General features: G+C 47.5%; 1 protein-coding gene across 1 annotated transcript in view; it reads right to left on the reverse strand.

The window, feature by feature from the left end:
* Positions 1 to 4,330: 4,330 nt before the first annotated feature.
* Positions 4,331 to 14,078, reverse strand: part of NSUN2 (NOP2/Sun RNA methyltransferase 2) — a 29,899-nt gene continuing 20,151 nt past the window's right edge. Inside the window, exons 13-19 of the mRNA XM_060146850.1 lie at positions 11,436 to 11,620; positions 10,701 to 10,793; positions 9,838 to 9,973; positions 8,963 to 9,043; positions 8,500 to 8,638; positions 7,256 to 7,295; positions 4,331 to 5,261 (exon numbers count right to left, since the gene is read on the reverse strand). Coding sequence (XP_060002833.1) covers positions 5,039 to 5,261; positions 7,256 to 7,295; positions 8,500 to 8,638; positions 8,963 to 9,043; positions 9,838 to 9,973; positions 10,701 to 10,793; positions 11,436 to 11,620 — 897 coding nt within the window. The 3' untranslated portion in view covers positions 4,331 to 5,038. The remainder of the gene's footprint in view (positions 5,262 to 7,255; positions 7,296 to 8,499; positions 8,639 to 8,962; positions 9,044 to 9,837; positions 9,974 to 10,700; positions 10,794 to 11,435; positions 11,621 to 14,078) is intronic.

Genomic DNA, 14,078 nt, shown 5'->3' on the forward strand with positions numbered 1-14,078 from the left:
CCAAGCCCTCATTACCCCGACTCCACTACCATAAGCCATCCTTCCTATTAAATTTCCCGTTCCCACAAATTACTATGTGGTTTCTCCTGGTCACACCTGACTGATATGAGTCAGTGTAAGTAAATCACTTAACTATCATTGGCAAAGGTCCGACATTGCCCTGTTAAATGACTGTTATTACCTAGGACTTGGGTTTGCTTATACATTAAATTGGGATGAGATCTAAATACTCAAGGGTGTTTTATCGACTGCGTGGGCCCACAGCAACTATGATGCAGTGTGGACAGACCTGGGTTTGAATTATGGCTGTCATTTAATATTGGTCGTGACGATCTAACCATGCCTATATAGACTACAGCTACACAAAATGTTTGTAAAGTACCTCAACTGAACAAATGTTAGCCATCTTTACTGCAAAGAAAACGGCAAGCGTTCTAATTTGCCTTTAAGGTTATATAAACCAATGGTCCTCAACCTGATCACAAGTCAGGCCATATGGGGTTTAGACTCCACCCGGCCATAAGAAATAAGAGCCCAATAATAGGGCCAGAAATCTGCATTTTAAAGCAGCTCTGGAGAAACTTGAACAGAACTAAGAGCTCCCCCTTCCCTTTGGCTGGTGAAGTTGGCCTCGGCACAGCTGGTGGGAATTGGAAGGGCCAGGGTCTGAGGCTTTCAGCTCCAGTGAAAGAGGGGATTAGTACCTTCAAATGTTGAACAAATACAAATAGGAAAACCAGGGCTACGCTGCTTACGTGGGAAAAAAGGGAGGGTAAATATGGAAGGGGGACTACAATAGAACCAGGTGGTGGGTTGGCATCAGAGGTATTAGTGTGACATGGTTTTAAACAATGTACAGGTAACACATACAGATGTACAAATGTAAGGTGTGTGCACACACACACATTTATTTCCTAGCTCTCTCTGCTGAGAGGGCCTGTAAGAAACAACACCCCAGTAGCTGTGAGCACACCTAATACCAGACGTTGGTTTCTAACGACCAGGTTCCACTGAAAGGATCTGGGGATCCGGGGTGGCTCCAGGACTGGACCATCATTGTACCAGAAAGAAGCATGATGGGGACATGTGGAAGGACGTTAGAACCGACTAGAAGCAACTCCCATCAGCAAATCCTGGGACAATGACAGTAACATATAGCCTACTGAATAAAATAGGAATCCCTGAGTCCACATGACATAAATGAATAAAGAAGTAAATAGGGGAGAGGGGAAAAGTGTTTAGTGTAGAATGCAAACTAATAATGTAGAGGAGTGATAAAATTGCAAATTATCATTTTGCAGATCTCATAGTAAATACTAGTTCAGGAAAAATTACCAAGAAATGCTAAAGCTGGTCAAGTTTGATAACAAAGAGATACAGAGTCAAAGTATCTCCCTGCAAAATACCTGTTAATGTTTTAAGTGAAGAAATGTGGAGGCAGTTTTACTCAAGTAAAACTTAACTAGGAAGCGACAAATCCACGTCACGAGCCTCTTGATATGCTCCTGGTGCCTTTGTTTTTAGCAAAGACATGCTGAAGTAGTAAGGGATAATGAAACATGTCTGCAACTAACTCAAATGGTTCAGAAAAAAAAATTAGTTACACACACACAGACACAGGAATTTAGGTGAAGGGTAAATAGGAACTCTTCACACTACTGAGCTGGAAAGTATTTCAAAATCAAGACTTAGGAGACAAATCAATCAAACACAGCGTGTGGCCTATTTGTCCAAACCAATTTAAAAAACAAACTGAGAATAAGCAAATGTGAACATTAACTAAGCTATTGGTGGGGTTTTTTGGTCTTTATTTCTTCTCCATCTCCCAGCAGCCACTTTTCTACTGCTTTTTTCTGAGTTCAACTTTTCTTTTTTAGATTCCACTCATAAACGACACCATGTCGTATTTGTCTTTCTGTCTGCCTTATTTCACTCAGCACAACGCCCGAGGTCCATCCATGTTGTCACAATGGCAGGACTGCTTTCTTTTTTACGGCTGAATAATATCCTGTTATATATACATGCGCCACTTCTTTACCCTTTCATCTGTTGATGAACACTTAGGTTTACCCGTTTCCCGTACCCTGGCTATTGTAAATAACATTATGACTAACACGGGGGTGCAGATATCTCTTGGAGATAAGTTTCATTCCCTTTGGATCAATACCCAGAAGACTGCTGAATCATCTGGTAGTTCTATTTTTAATTTCTCGAAGAACCTCCAGACCGTTTTCCACTCCCACCATCAGTGTACCAGGGTTCTCTCTTCCCCATGTCCTCACCAGCCTTTCTTCTTTTAGGTAACAGTCATCCTAACAAATTGTGAGGTGACATCTCGTGGTTTTGATTTGCATTTCCCTGATGACTGCTGCTGTTGAGCACTTTTTCATGTATCTGTGGCCATTTGTCTTCTTTGGGAAAATGCCTACTTAAGTCCTTTGCCCTTTTTTAAATTGGATTTTTTTTTGAATTCAGTTGTATGGGTTCCCTGTATTTTTAGTATTAACAGGTTAAATTTTAGTATTAACCCCTTATCAGACATACGGTTTGCAAACATTTTCTTCCATCCCATAGATTACCTTTTCATTTTGTTGGTTTCCTTTGTAGTCCCACCTGTTTATTTTTGCTTTTGTTGTCATACCCAAAAGAATCATTGCCAGGAGCCATGTCATGGAGCTTATTATGTTTTCTTCTAGAAACTTCAGAGTTTCAGTCTACATTTAAGTCTTTAATCCACTTTGAGCTGACTTTTGTATATGTGTAAGATAGGGGTCTAGTTTCATGCTCTGTGCATGTGGCAATCCTCTTTTCCCAGCACTATTTATTGAAGAGACTGTCCTGTTCTCATTGTATAGTCTCAGTTCCTTTGCCAAAAATTGACCATATATGCGTGAGTTTATTCCTGGGCTTTCTATTCTGCTCTACATGCCTGTTTTCCTACCAATAGCATACTGCTTTGCTATAGCTTTTTAATACAGTTTGAAATCAGGAATATGATGCCTATAGCTTTATCCTTTTTCTCAAGATTGCCTTGGCTATTCAGGGTCTCTTGTGGCTCCATATAAATTTTAGGATTCTTTTTTCTGTGAAGAATGCCATCGGAATTTTTTAGGGCTTGCGTCAAATCTGTAAGATCACTTTGGGCAGTATGGACATTTCAACAGTATTAATTCTTCCAATCCATGAGCATGGAGTATCTTCCCATTTATTTGTGTCTTCAATTTTTTCATCCATGTCTTAATAGTTTTCGGTGTACAGAATTTTCATGTAAGTTATTTGATGTTAAGGAATTGTTACTGCTTTTGGTGTGAAGTTATTGAGGTTATTTTTTTATTTTTATTTTTTTTGTGTGGTATGCGGGCCTCTCACTGTTGTGGCCTCTCCCGTTGCGGAGCACAGGCTCCAGACGCGCAGGCTCAGCGGCCGTGGCTCACGGGCCCAGCCGCTCCGCGGCATGTGGGATCTTCCCGGACCGGGGCATGAACCCGTGTCCCCTGCATCGGCAGGCGGACTCCCAACCACTGCGCCACCAGGGAAGCCCCTGAGGTTATTTTTTATTTTTATTTTTTAAAAGATTTTTTCGATGTGGGTCATTTTTAAAGTCTCTATTGAATTTATTACAATGTTGCTTCTGTTTTATGTTTTGGTTTTTTGGCCATGAGGCGTGTGGGATCTTAGTTCCCAGACCAGGGATTGAATCCACACCCCCTGCACTGGAAGGCGAAGTCTTAACCACTGACCGCCAGGGAAGCCCCGAGGTTATTTTTTAAAAAGGAAAAGGGTCCTTATCTTCTGAAATGTTAGACACGATTTACTTCAAAATAATATAAAAAGGTGGGTATTAATAAGACTGTATTCACTGTGAAAGCCAGATGACAGGGCCATGAAGGTTCACCACACCATACTCTTCTCTTCTGAAATTTTGATTGTCATGATAAGATGTGTCACCCAGAACCCCGCCTGACACATAGCAGGGACCTGGTAAGTGATTAACTGAAATGACCGCGCAGCTCCTGCCTGGTCAGCACAGTGCCCGAGGGAGCCCATTCAGCACTGGAGATGGTTCCCAAGCTGCTAACTTACCCACCCAAATCGGGCTCACTGTAGTTGAAGGGTCAATACCGCCCTCTGGAGGATAAAAGGTAAACCCACAAGAAAGTCCTTCAAGCGCTTTCAGGCCTAACTACTGACTTTATTCAAGAGCTGTCTTCACATTAAAATTCCTTCCACCAGCTAAGGCTTTAATCCTAATGTTTCCATTTACCCCAAAATAAGTTAGTTCCTTCTGCCTCATGAACCGGAGTAAACACTAGAGTCGTACACATACCCATTTTCATTAATGACTCTTTATTTAAACTTCCCAAGGATCCCAAACCCCATTTAAAAATTAAAATTGCAGGGTACTCCAATAAAAGCACATAAGCCCCTCACGACTAGTATCACATTCACAATACAGCTCTTACTGTGAGAAAGTGTATTTTACCTTTTATTACAAAGGCACAGAAGTCATCTGAGACCTCAGATATTAACCCCACTGCGTATTAATGTCGCACTAATGGGCAACTTAATACAATTATTAAAGCTGATAGTACAGTTTTCCAACAATCCATGCGTAGTTACAGATTCTCCCTAAAAAAATGCCTAAAAGAAGCACTAGGCCTTAAGACCAATATAGGCATAACAAAAGGGACCTGAAATTTTCTGCCAGGGCAGTTATATGTCTTGGTAGAATAAGACTTTAACAATGAAAGTCCATTACCAGCAACAGGCATACTGGACCCATCTTTGCCAAAGAAATGGGGAAATTCTAACAAGCTAAAAAAATACCTTCCATACGCTCCATGTGAAAGGAGTCCGGGGGTCATTCAAAGACCTAACCTTCCGCCACTTCCCAGTCTTTACAGATGTGTGCCGCACCAGTCAGAAGGAGGCCTGGGTTTCGTCTCAGCGGCGACGCCGAGGTGGAGGCCCCTGCAGCCAGCGCACCAGGGCGGGCCGGCCGCCGGGTCACTGCCTGTGGCGGCATCCGGCCGGCCGGCTACTCTGCCCCTTGCTCGGCACCCGCCTTGTCCTCCGGAGCCCCAGGGCTGGCTGCACTCTCGCTTGTCGGAACAGCTCCCTCTTTCTTCTTTTCTGCCAACACTTCCAGCCCCATCATCCTGAGATAGTGAAGCCGTTCGTTCTTTGGCACAAAAGTTCGAATCGAGGCCTTTCCCCGCCATCCACACAACACGATGGGGCACTGGAGTGTGTCCGGTTTCCTGTGAACAGAACGGCTCCGGGTAAGCGTTAAACATCCTCCTAACTGCACCGTAGGCAGTACTAACATAGAACTGCTCCCCCAAAAATACCCCCAAGCCACGGGGAAGGCATTTTAGTCTGTGATTCTATGGAGGCTTCTCTCAAAGAAAACCAGCTTCCTTCTTCCTGTCCTGAAGAGCATCAACACCCTCAGGTTGGCCAGTCTTTCCTTCTAAAAACTCACAGTGGAATAACCCCCAAATCTGCAGATTTCAAACACTTTCAGTGTTAGAATCTCCAAATGCTTGCGTCTTCGCCAATGTGAAGACCTATCTGTATGCCCACCCTACCCACCAACAGGAATCTGTCCTGTCCCTCATGGCTCCTTGCAGCTCCTGCCCACGTCTACAAGTGAGCCAACTGAGGCCCCACAGAGGCCGGGTAACTGGACCCAGAGCAACAGCGCCAGCCACGTGGGGTGCCAGGACCGGGAGCCAGGACCACCATTCTTTGCAGACTCAGTGCTTCCCAGAATTGGGTCTGGTCACCCACCCCCACAACAGTACAATGCCCAGCACACCAAGCCTGCCTGTGTCCAGCAAGCAGTGCCAACCGGGCCCAAACACCCTGGCTGCGCAACCGGCTTCCCAGGCGGCACCGACTCCCCTTTCCTAACTGGGAGGGCGGCTACTGTCTGTATTACGCATGTGTCCCTTATCAAGCACTGTGCGTATCAGCGTGTACCATGCATACTGTTATTTACTTTCTTTCAAACGTGACTCTGGTCTAGTTTTTAGGCTCCTAAAGCCCTCATTTAAGTAAACATGTGTCCCAAGCCTACCTGATGCCAGGCATCAGTGACACAGGCTGTGCACGGAACAAACAAGCGTTTCAATCATATTTCTTAAAAAACAAACAGAAAAAGAGAAGAGAAAGGCCTGAACCAGGAAGAGAGAAACCACTAAGAAAAGGAGATGGAAACACATCTCCTTTTCTTAGTGGTTTGGTAAAAAACGATGACAGGAAAATACCAGAAAATTCCCATACTCCCATTGTCTTCCTCTTTAAAAAATCTAATTCCTGAAGCTGTCTTTTCACCTGTCTTTTCACCTGTGTACTTCAACTGGTAGAAACCAGTGTATGTGGAAAAGTGGACCCACATCTTAAAACAGCCTACAGTTTTCTACGTGGGCCACCCAAGAACTGTTACCTTAAAACCCACCTGCCGTCTTACTCCTGGTCCCACCCCCCCCTCAAGGCTGCTCCCTGCAGACGATGCTGGATGCTGGGACCTGGCCTCCTGTGCAGACTCCACCCAGGCTGCTGTCCAGCTGGGTCCTGCCTTCCAGAGAAGCTGCCCAAACCCCTCTCCAGCCCAGACCCTGTTCTATCTCCTCCTTTGGAAATGGTGCTGTATTTGACAGAGGCAGCTGTTAAATGTAAACCAGTCTGGGGATGAAAACGCTGACTCTGCCACCCCCTTGCTGAGGACCCCTGGGCCTGACACCCAAGTCCTCTGTCTTGTTTCTGGCAAGTGCTGACCATGTGGGACCTGCTCCCCCTGTGAGGGGTGTCGCAGAACAGTGGTTCCGTGCTCCCGAGGTGGCTGTCAGTCTAGCTACGGGGGCCGGCCCCCCATGCCCCGGCCCAGAGCAACACTGCCTGATACCTAACAGGTGATCCACAAACACCAGCCGAACCAACAGCAGAGGTGGAAGAACTCAACCTCTCTTGACTGTCCTATCTGTACACTTCCTCTGTTTAAGATAAAAATCAGAATTAGATTTCTGGGGCACAGAGAATAGGACTCTGCATTTTATCTTCTAAATAAAAATACACATGGCTTGAAAGGAATGTTTTTTCAAGAGTATCTTCATGATATACGAAAATATTCCATTTCTAAAATTTGCACAGTACTATTTGAGGGGAACATCATAAAAGGCTTCTAAGACCATCCACCATCCTCCCACCTCCAAGAACACGGAGGCTCCGATGGCAGGAGCGTCTCACTTACGTGGGGTCCGGTTCGTACTTCAGGACGACGCTGCCCTTGGCTGGAAAAGAAACAGACACACACTGGTCGAGCTCTGCCAGCAGGGACACCTCTGCGGTGCACGTTTATGTGCCCAGAGAACAGTAATCTGGACTCTTGATCTCAGGGGTCTTGAGGCAGAAAAGAGGCCTTTCCGTCTAAATTCACAACGCCGTCTGCAAGCCAGGCACCAAGTGGGGTCACGGGGACAGTGTAGGAGAGGCTCACGTCAGACCACTGAGAGACTGAAAACACTCAGCAAGCCTCTCTCAGGAGCAGGGAGGTGGGGATTAACTACTGCTCAATTCTCAGAACTCAAGACTAAGTAAATAACTGCTCCAACTCCCAGAAAGAGCATGGAGCAACACATTAAAAACTGTCAAAAATTATGCTGCGGTCGTCCAAATGTAGGATTAAAAGAGAAAGAGAACACACGTCCCCTCATCCTTTAAAGCAATCCCTACTTTGAACGCAGCCCTGCCTGGGGAGACGAGGACGCCTCGGCACGGCGAGCTCCTACCGCTCAGGCTTCAGGCCGGAACGTAAGGCATGAGACCACGTAACTTCAGTGACTGATTTGTGCCCTTTTCATCCAATCGAGCCGGAAATAAGGAATAAGTTATAAAAAAAGCAAGCAAGAATGAAAAGAAAAACAGAACTAGAGTCCCAGGTGGAATTATTTGTATTCGTAGGAGGAAACGTCACTCAGTGATTCGAGGTGGAAGTTTATGAAACAGAAAAGCAAGGATGTGACCACTACCCACAGAGCAGCAGGAACCTTGGGCAAGGATGCACATTCTACCGCGGGGGGCTGGTCAAGGTGCCAAACCAAGCCGACAGCCTGCGCTCGTCTCTCCTGGGCCTCGAGACGCAGACACACCCGAACGCTGCGACCTGCCCTCTGCTTCCACGCGGGGCCTGGTCCTGGCTGCCTGAGTGACAGCGGGCAGCTTGGGGCTCTGGCAGGTGGGCCGGCCGGGCCCCGACACCTGCACAGTGACCGTGGAAGGCTGGCTCGGGGAAGGAGAGCAACCCCAGCAATGCCCTTGACCCTCAATGAAAGGGATTATCAGGCGTGTCTCCAGAAATCCCTCCGAAAAGCGACACAGGCACTAAGAGCAAAGCCGCAGCGCGCATGAAAGTGAAGAGCTCCGTCAGGCAGGGACGCCTGCATCTCCACTGTGTGCGCGGACAAGCGGCGCCTCTGCGCCAGTCAAACTGCTTACCCATGTCCTTGACTTGGCCGTACACCTCACTGCTGAGTTTTCTAAAGAATGGATTTTCCTGGGTTAACAGAATTTTAACATCTTCCATCGAGACGGTGACAATTCTTGAATTAATAAATGGATACAATGTATATATTCCCTGTGGGAATAAAGAGAGGTGGCCATTACGAATGGCAGCACACCGCCCATGCACGTGAGGTGAGCCGCCCGCCCAAGTCCGCGGGCTTTGGTGGCCCTCCCCTCACGTCAGCCCCACCCCTCACCACAGCCCCAGGCAGGCGGGACGCTGGTGACACACGCCAGCAAGCACAGCCCCACCCTGGCGCCCCGGGAAAGCTCAGTGTCTTCGAGAGCCCCCCTGGCAGCAGCCAGCCCGGTGCTCAATGGTCCTGACCCGCCGGGCCGGCTCAGAATCACCCATCCACGCCTTCACGGCTCGTGCCGCCCCACCAGCTGCGCTTACCTCCTGCGCCAACCGGAAAGCACAGTCGAACTCTTCACCGCTGTTATTTCGACACCAGACTTTAACCCCAGTGTTAATAACCTGGAATGGAAAATATCAGGTGAAACGCACGTAAGTGAAAGTCAGGATAATCGACTAAAATACTCCTTTCTAGCACAAGGAGACAGAGCTCTAAGTAGCTGCTGAAAAGAAGGAAAAAAGGAGTGGAAAATACTTCAACAGTCATCTGACTAAAATAGACGTTCTCTTGCCCCGACCGATACTCTCACACGGCTTTGGTTTCTGTGGCTTATACGGACTGATAATTACAATAGACGTTAAAACCAGGAAACTCTGAAAACACAAGAATAGGTCAGCACACATTCCACGGGCCATCGGGAGCAAGGATGCCGTCAACCTGGAAGCCCCAGCGGACACCCAAGAGAGGACAGGAAAGACGGCACCTAATGGCCTAGCACTGTCCTGAGAACACTCTGACCTCGGGGGCCTCCAGACCACAGAGATGAGCTGCGTTAAACAAGCAGGCAAGAGGGAAATGAGCTGGGAAAACTGCAAAGCAAATGAAAAGAGGGCCCAGAAGTGGAAAAAAATCTAAGGAAAATGGAAAAAAACAAAGCCAAGCGCCCACAGGAGCAGCAGGGAGACGTCGGTCCCCCGTGACGCAGACGGTGTGAGCCCAGCGGGGCGGACGGGACACGGCCGGGCAGCCTGTGCCTGGCAGTGGCTGAGGCCCCCGGGCAGCTTGGCTCCCCTCTGCCCACGATGGACAGACTGGCAGGGCCGCATCAGGGCCAGCCCCTCCCAACCGAGTCCGAGCAGACACGAAAGCACCGCGCGCTGAGCGCACGCGGGCCCCGGGGCTGTGTGAGCTGTACCTTCACTCTCTCACTGTTGTTCAGCAGCACGTTTCTCAGCTCCTTGGACACCATGTAGAGCTGCCTTCTCTTCCCCTCCACGGTTCGAGTTAACAAATTCATCTTTGGGAAGGAAGGGCCCAAAGCATAAAATTTCCTGTGAAAAAGACAGGGCTGCTTATAAGAGTTCCGTTCAGAATGTGACGAATGCCTCTTGGCGGCCTGCTCTCCCCGACAGATCCCATTTCTCAAAGCTGCTGGGGTTAAGGGTGCTGGCACTCTGCCGTGGACGCCCACCTTCACCTGCTTCACCTGGGCCTCCAAGAGCTTCGCCTGAGCACAGCTAGATCTGGGACCTGCATTAACAAGTGCAACTTCTCCCCCCAACTGCTGCTCCAACAGCACACCTGAGAGGACCCACCTGCTCCACAGGCATTTTAGGAGGGAATTTTACAAACACAGGCAAAGGGCCAGTTATCTACAAGACGATGAATGTAAGTGACCACTCTGGTTTAAAGATACTAAGTTCAACAAACAAGGAAGAGATGAACCCAAGACTGTTATCCTGAGCACCTTGTTCTACCTGGAAATCCCACCCAGACGCACTACTCTTCATTTCCTAACCGGGAGCAAGGCGGGGAGCCCTGGCTGCAGTCCAGAGTTTTCCATCTCTATCTTCTATACCTTTGGGTGGCTTAGGTTCTCTGATTACTGCTCACCTTAAATTGAAGGGTTCAGTAAACACCCTCTAAACTTTCATCCAGCTCTGACATGCGTTGTTAAAAAGGGGCTAAATGAAAAACTACAGTTAAATGTGACCACATGTGCATTTCACCCTACGGTAAATTTAAAAGAAGAATTTAAAACGTTGAATTCATCCTTACTGGATAGGTGGAAATAATGGGTCGTCTTCAGGAATAAATACAAACGGATCTTCTTTAAATCCAAATAACTTCATTTTCTTAGATGGAGGAGGACTGAGAAGGGAATGGAGACGAGGTAATCTGTCATCCGAGGAATACCACTAAATCCCAACAGCACATCCCTCCTCCCGCCCAGCCCTCATCCCAGCTCCATGCCGCCCAGGCTCTGGAGGGAAGTAGGTCTCTTCCCTCCGGGGGTCATCAGCACTGAACCGTGTCCTATACAGCAAGGACCTTCTCACCCCTGCAAAACCACCCCCGAGAGAGATCTGGGTTCCTGTTTAATCTACAAGGGCTGGGGAGACACAAGAACGTGAGGATCAAGACACAACCGTTGGGCTTCCCTGGTGCGCAGTGGTTAAGAATCCACCTGCCAATGCAGGGGACACGGGTTTGAGCCCTGGTCCGGGAAGATCCCACATGCCACGGAGCAACTAAGCCCGTGTGCCACAACTACTGAGCCTGCACTGTAGAGCCCGCGAGCCACAACTACTGAGCCCATGTGCTGCAACTACTGAAGCCCGCATGCCTAGAGCCTGTGCTCCGCAACAAGAGAAGCCACCACAATGAGAAGCCTGCACACCACAACAAATAGCCCCCGCTCGCCGCAACTAGAGAAAGCCTGCGTGCAGCAGCAAAGACCCAACGCAGCCAAAAAGAAAATAAACAAAATAAAAAGACACAACCGTTTCTTACCCACACACACCATCTTTCTTATTTTCATTATTCTCTAAATTCTCAGCTCTTTCAGTTGCTTCTGTGTCACTAATACCAGCGGCCGGTTTACTCTCCAGCTCCAAGGGGTGGGAAACGCTCCTTCCCATGGGATCTGCGGGGCCCGGCTGCACAGGCCCCCGCGGCTCTGCAGACTCACCCTGCAGCTGGAACAGGGGGTAAGCTTGTTTAAACTCAGACAACAACCTCCTCTGCCCTGATACAGGAAAAGAAGGAACTCAAAATGTCACAAAATCCATCCAAATGAATACAGCATTTCATGTACAAAAGAGAGACAACAGAATTTTTTTAAAACAAGTGTCTTAAATCTATCTGCTATTATAAGCAGAATTCACGGGCACTGATTCTAGTTTTAACTTCCTGTTTCCTAGCAAAGGCCAACAACGCCAGCTTGTCTTCACTCAGAAATGCTGCCGTGCATCTGCTCTGCGTGATGAGTCGCATGCTGCCCCAAACATACTATCTGGGGCCGAGAAGACAAGGACATACATAAAGGACAGTGGAAACTCTCCCAGGATCCCTGGGTAAACCGCTGTGGAAGTTAGAAGAAAGATAGTGGAAAGATAAAGTGGACCTCTAGGGACTGAGAAACTACCTGTAGAAAAACGAACTTCTGATCTGGGATAACAGTATAATTTTGGCTTTAAGAATGTGCAAAATGTTTCACTTACATTAATTTTTTATGTATATTTTATATACAAGCTTATATAAAAAAACTATTGCATAACACAGTACAGTGACTACAGGTAATAACACTGTTGCATATTTCAAACTTTCTAAGAGAGCAGATCTCAAAAGTTCTCACCATGAGGAAATACATTCTGTAACTATGTATATACAAACACAATCATCATGTCGTCCACCTGAACTAATATAATGTTTTACGTCAATTACACCTCAACTTAATAAAATTCTTTAAAGCTACACGTCCTTTCTAACAGGTCACAAGATTGGTAAAAGTGATAATTCTCAATCCCTATGAAGTGAGTTTACAAATTAGGACACCTGAACACAGAAAAGTTCAACATGTCCCTCAGTTCACAAAGCTATTAAGTGGACACGTTGGTAAGGTTCTAAAGCTATTAACACTAGGCAACACTGCCTCCCAGAAAATGTACTCTATTTGTTTAAAAAAAAAAAAAAAGGCAAAAAAGAACAAACCCTTTGCCAAGGCTAGCAATGGTACGCATCCTTTCTATGCCCACCTGTGCCGCTGTTCGGAGCCCGTCTCCCACGGCGCTCTGTGCAGGAGGCTTTTTCTGCTCCATTGCAATGACCCAGATCTAATCCCGCCCCCTCACAAGGATACCAACAGCACTTTGTCAGCATGGCTCTCCCCGGCTCCAATTCTGACTGTTTTTACAAGCTCCATCACTTCAGCTAGACAACGGCGTCCTGAAGACTGAGAATCTGAGCTATCAGTGCGGCCCCAGCAGTCACGCTGGGCGAGCTCACGGGGCAGGCCGCCAAAACAGGTTTTCAAAGCTAAATGAATGAGGAACTGACATACTCACAGGAGACAGAAGTAGTAGTAAGATTTAAATGAGCAAATGATACCAAGTTGTTCTAAAAGGTAAGATGCCCCATCAGAGGTGGCACACTGAAGAGAAAGCTCAAAACCACTTATGTGACAAAAATGTCAACACAGCCCCAAGTGCAAGTGAACCTGAAGTACACGTATGTGACAGGCTCTGACCAGTACCCTTGTAGTACAGCACAGTCGTGCACTTTGACCATGTCAAATGTGCCCGGTGCTATGTAAGATGCTTCTTAGAGTGAAAGTTCACACTGTTTTTAAATCTCGGAATGCAAGCATGAAAAATATTTCACTAATAACTTACTTTAATTGCATGAAAATCACATTTTATTATACTGCGATAAATAAAATGTCATTAATCTCACTTTTTCGTTCACTTTTTATAATGCGGCTGCAAGAAAATGTAAGTTACCATGTGGCTGGTGTTCATGTGTTAGGGAGTGCTGCTCCGAGCCCCGTGGCCCCATTCCTGACCGGGAGTGAGGGGCTGTGACAGCCAGGGGCTCCGCCTCTGGGAAGACCTCTCCAACCTCACAAGCGCCGCGGCGACGGCCCGCAAATGCCACGTCCCTTCAGTGTGAGGCTGTGACCCAAGCATTCGTCTGGATTAGCCATACCCCAGAGAACAGTTTCCTTTCTGTTTCTCCAAAGGCCAAGCATTATTTGTCCTCGTTTTCCAGCATGGACTGTGACTCCAGGCCATGTTCCATGGCAACGGAAGGAAGGCTGATGGACACGCTAACAAAGTTCCCCACGTTGATACACTGATAAAGGCGAGGAGAGCGCATCACACGGCAACTTTGTGTCAAGACTCAAGGCTGCCCTCTCCGAACCCCTCGGCTTCATGGCCTCCCTTACATAACCCAGGGGGCGGCTGAGGTTCGTTCGACAGGTCAGGCCCTATCTATGTCCACTTCAGCCAGGCCTGGACAGCTTGTCATTACCTCTTATGGCCAAGGCAAAGGCTGGCTGGCCTGAGGTTGGCAGAGTTGTTCCGACTGAAAACTACCCACAGGAAGGCAGACACAGACACTGGCCTGCAGGGGTTCCTTCTGATCCTAAACCAC

The sequence above is a fragment of the Lagenorhynchus albirostris genome, chromosome 3, assembly GCF_949774975.1.
Source record: "Lagenorhynchus albirostris chromosome 3, mLagAlb1.1, whole genome shotgun sequence".
Lineage (NCBI taxonomy): Eukaryota > Metazoa > Chordata > Mammalia > Artiodactyla > Delphinidae > Lagenorhynchus > Lagenorhynchus albirostris.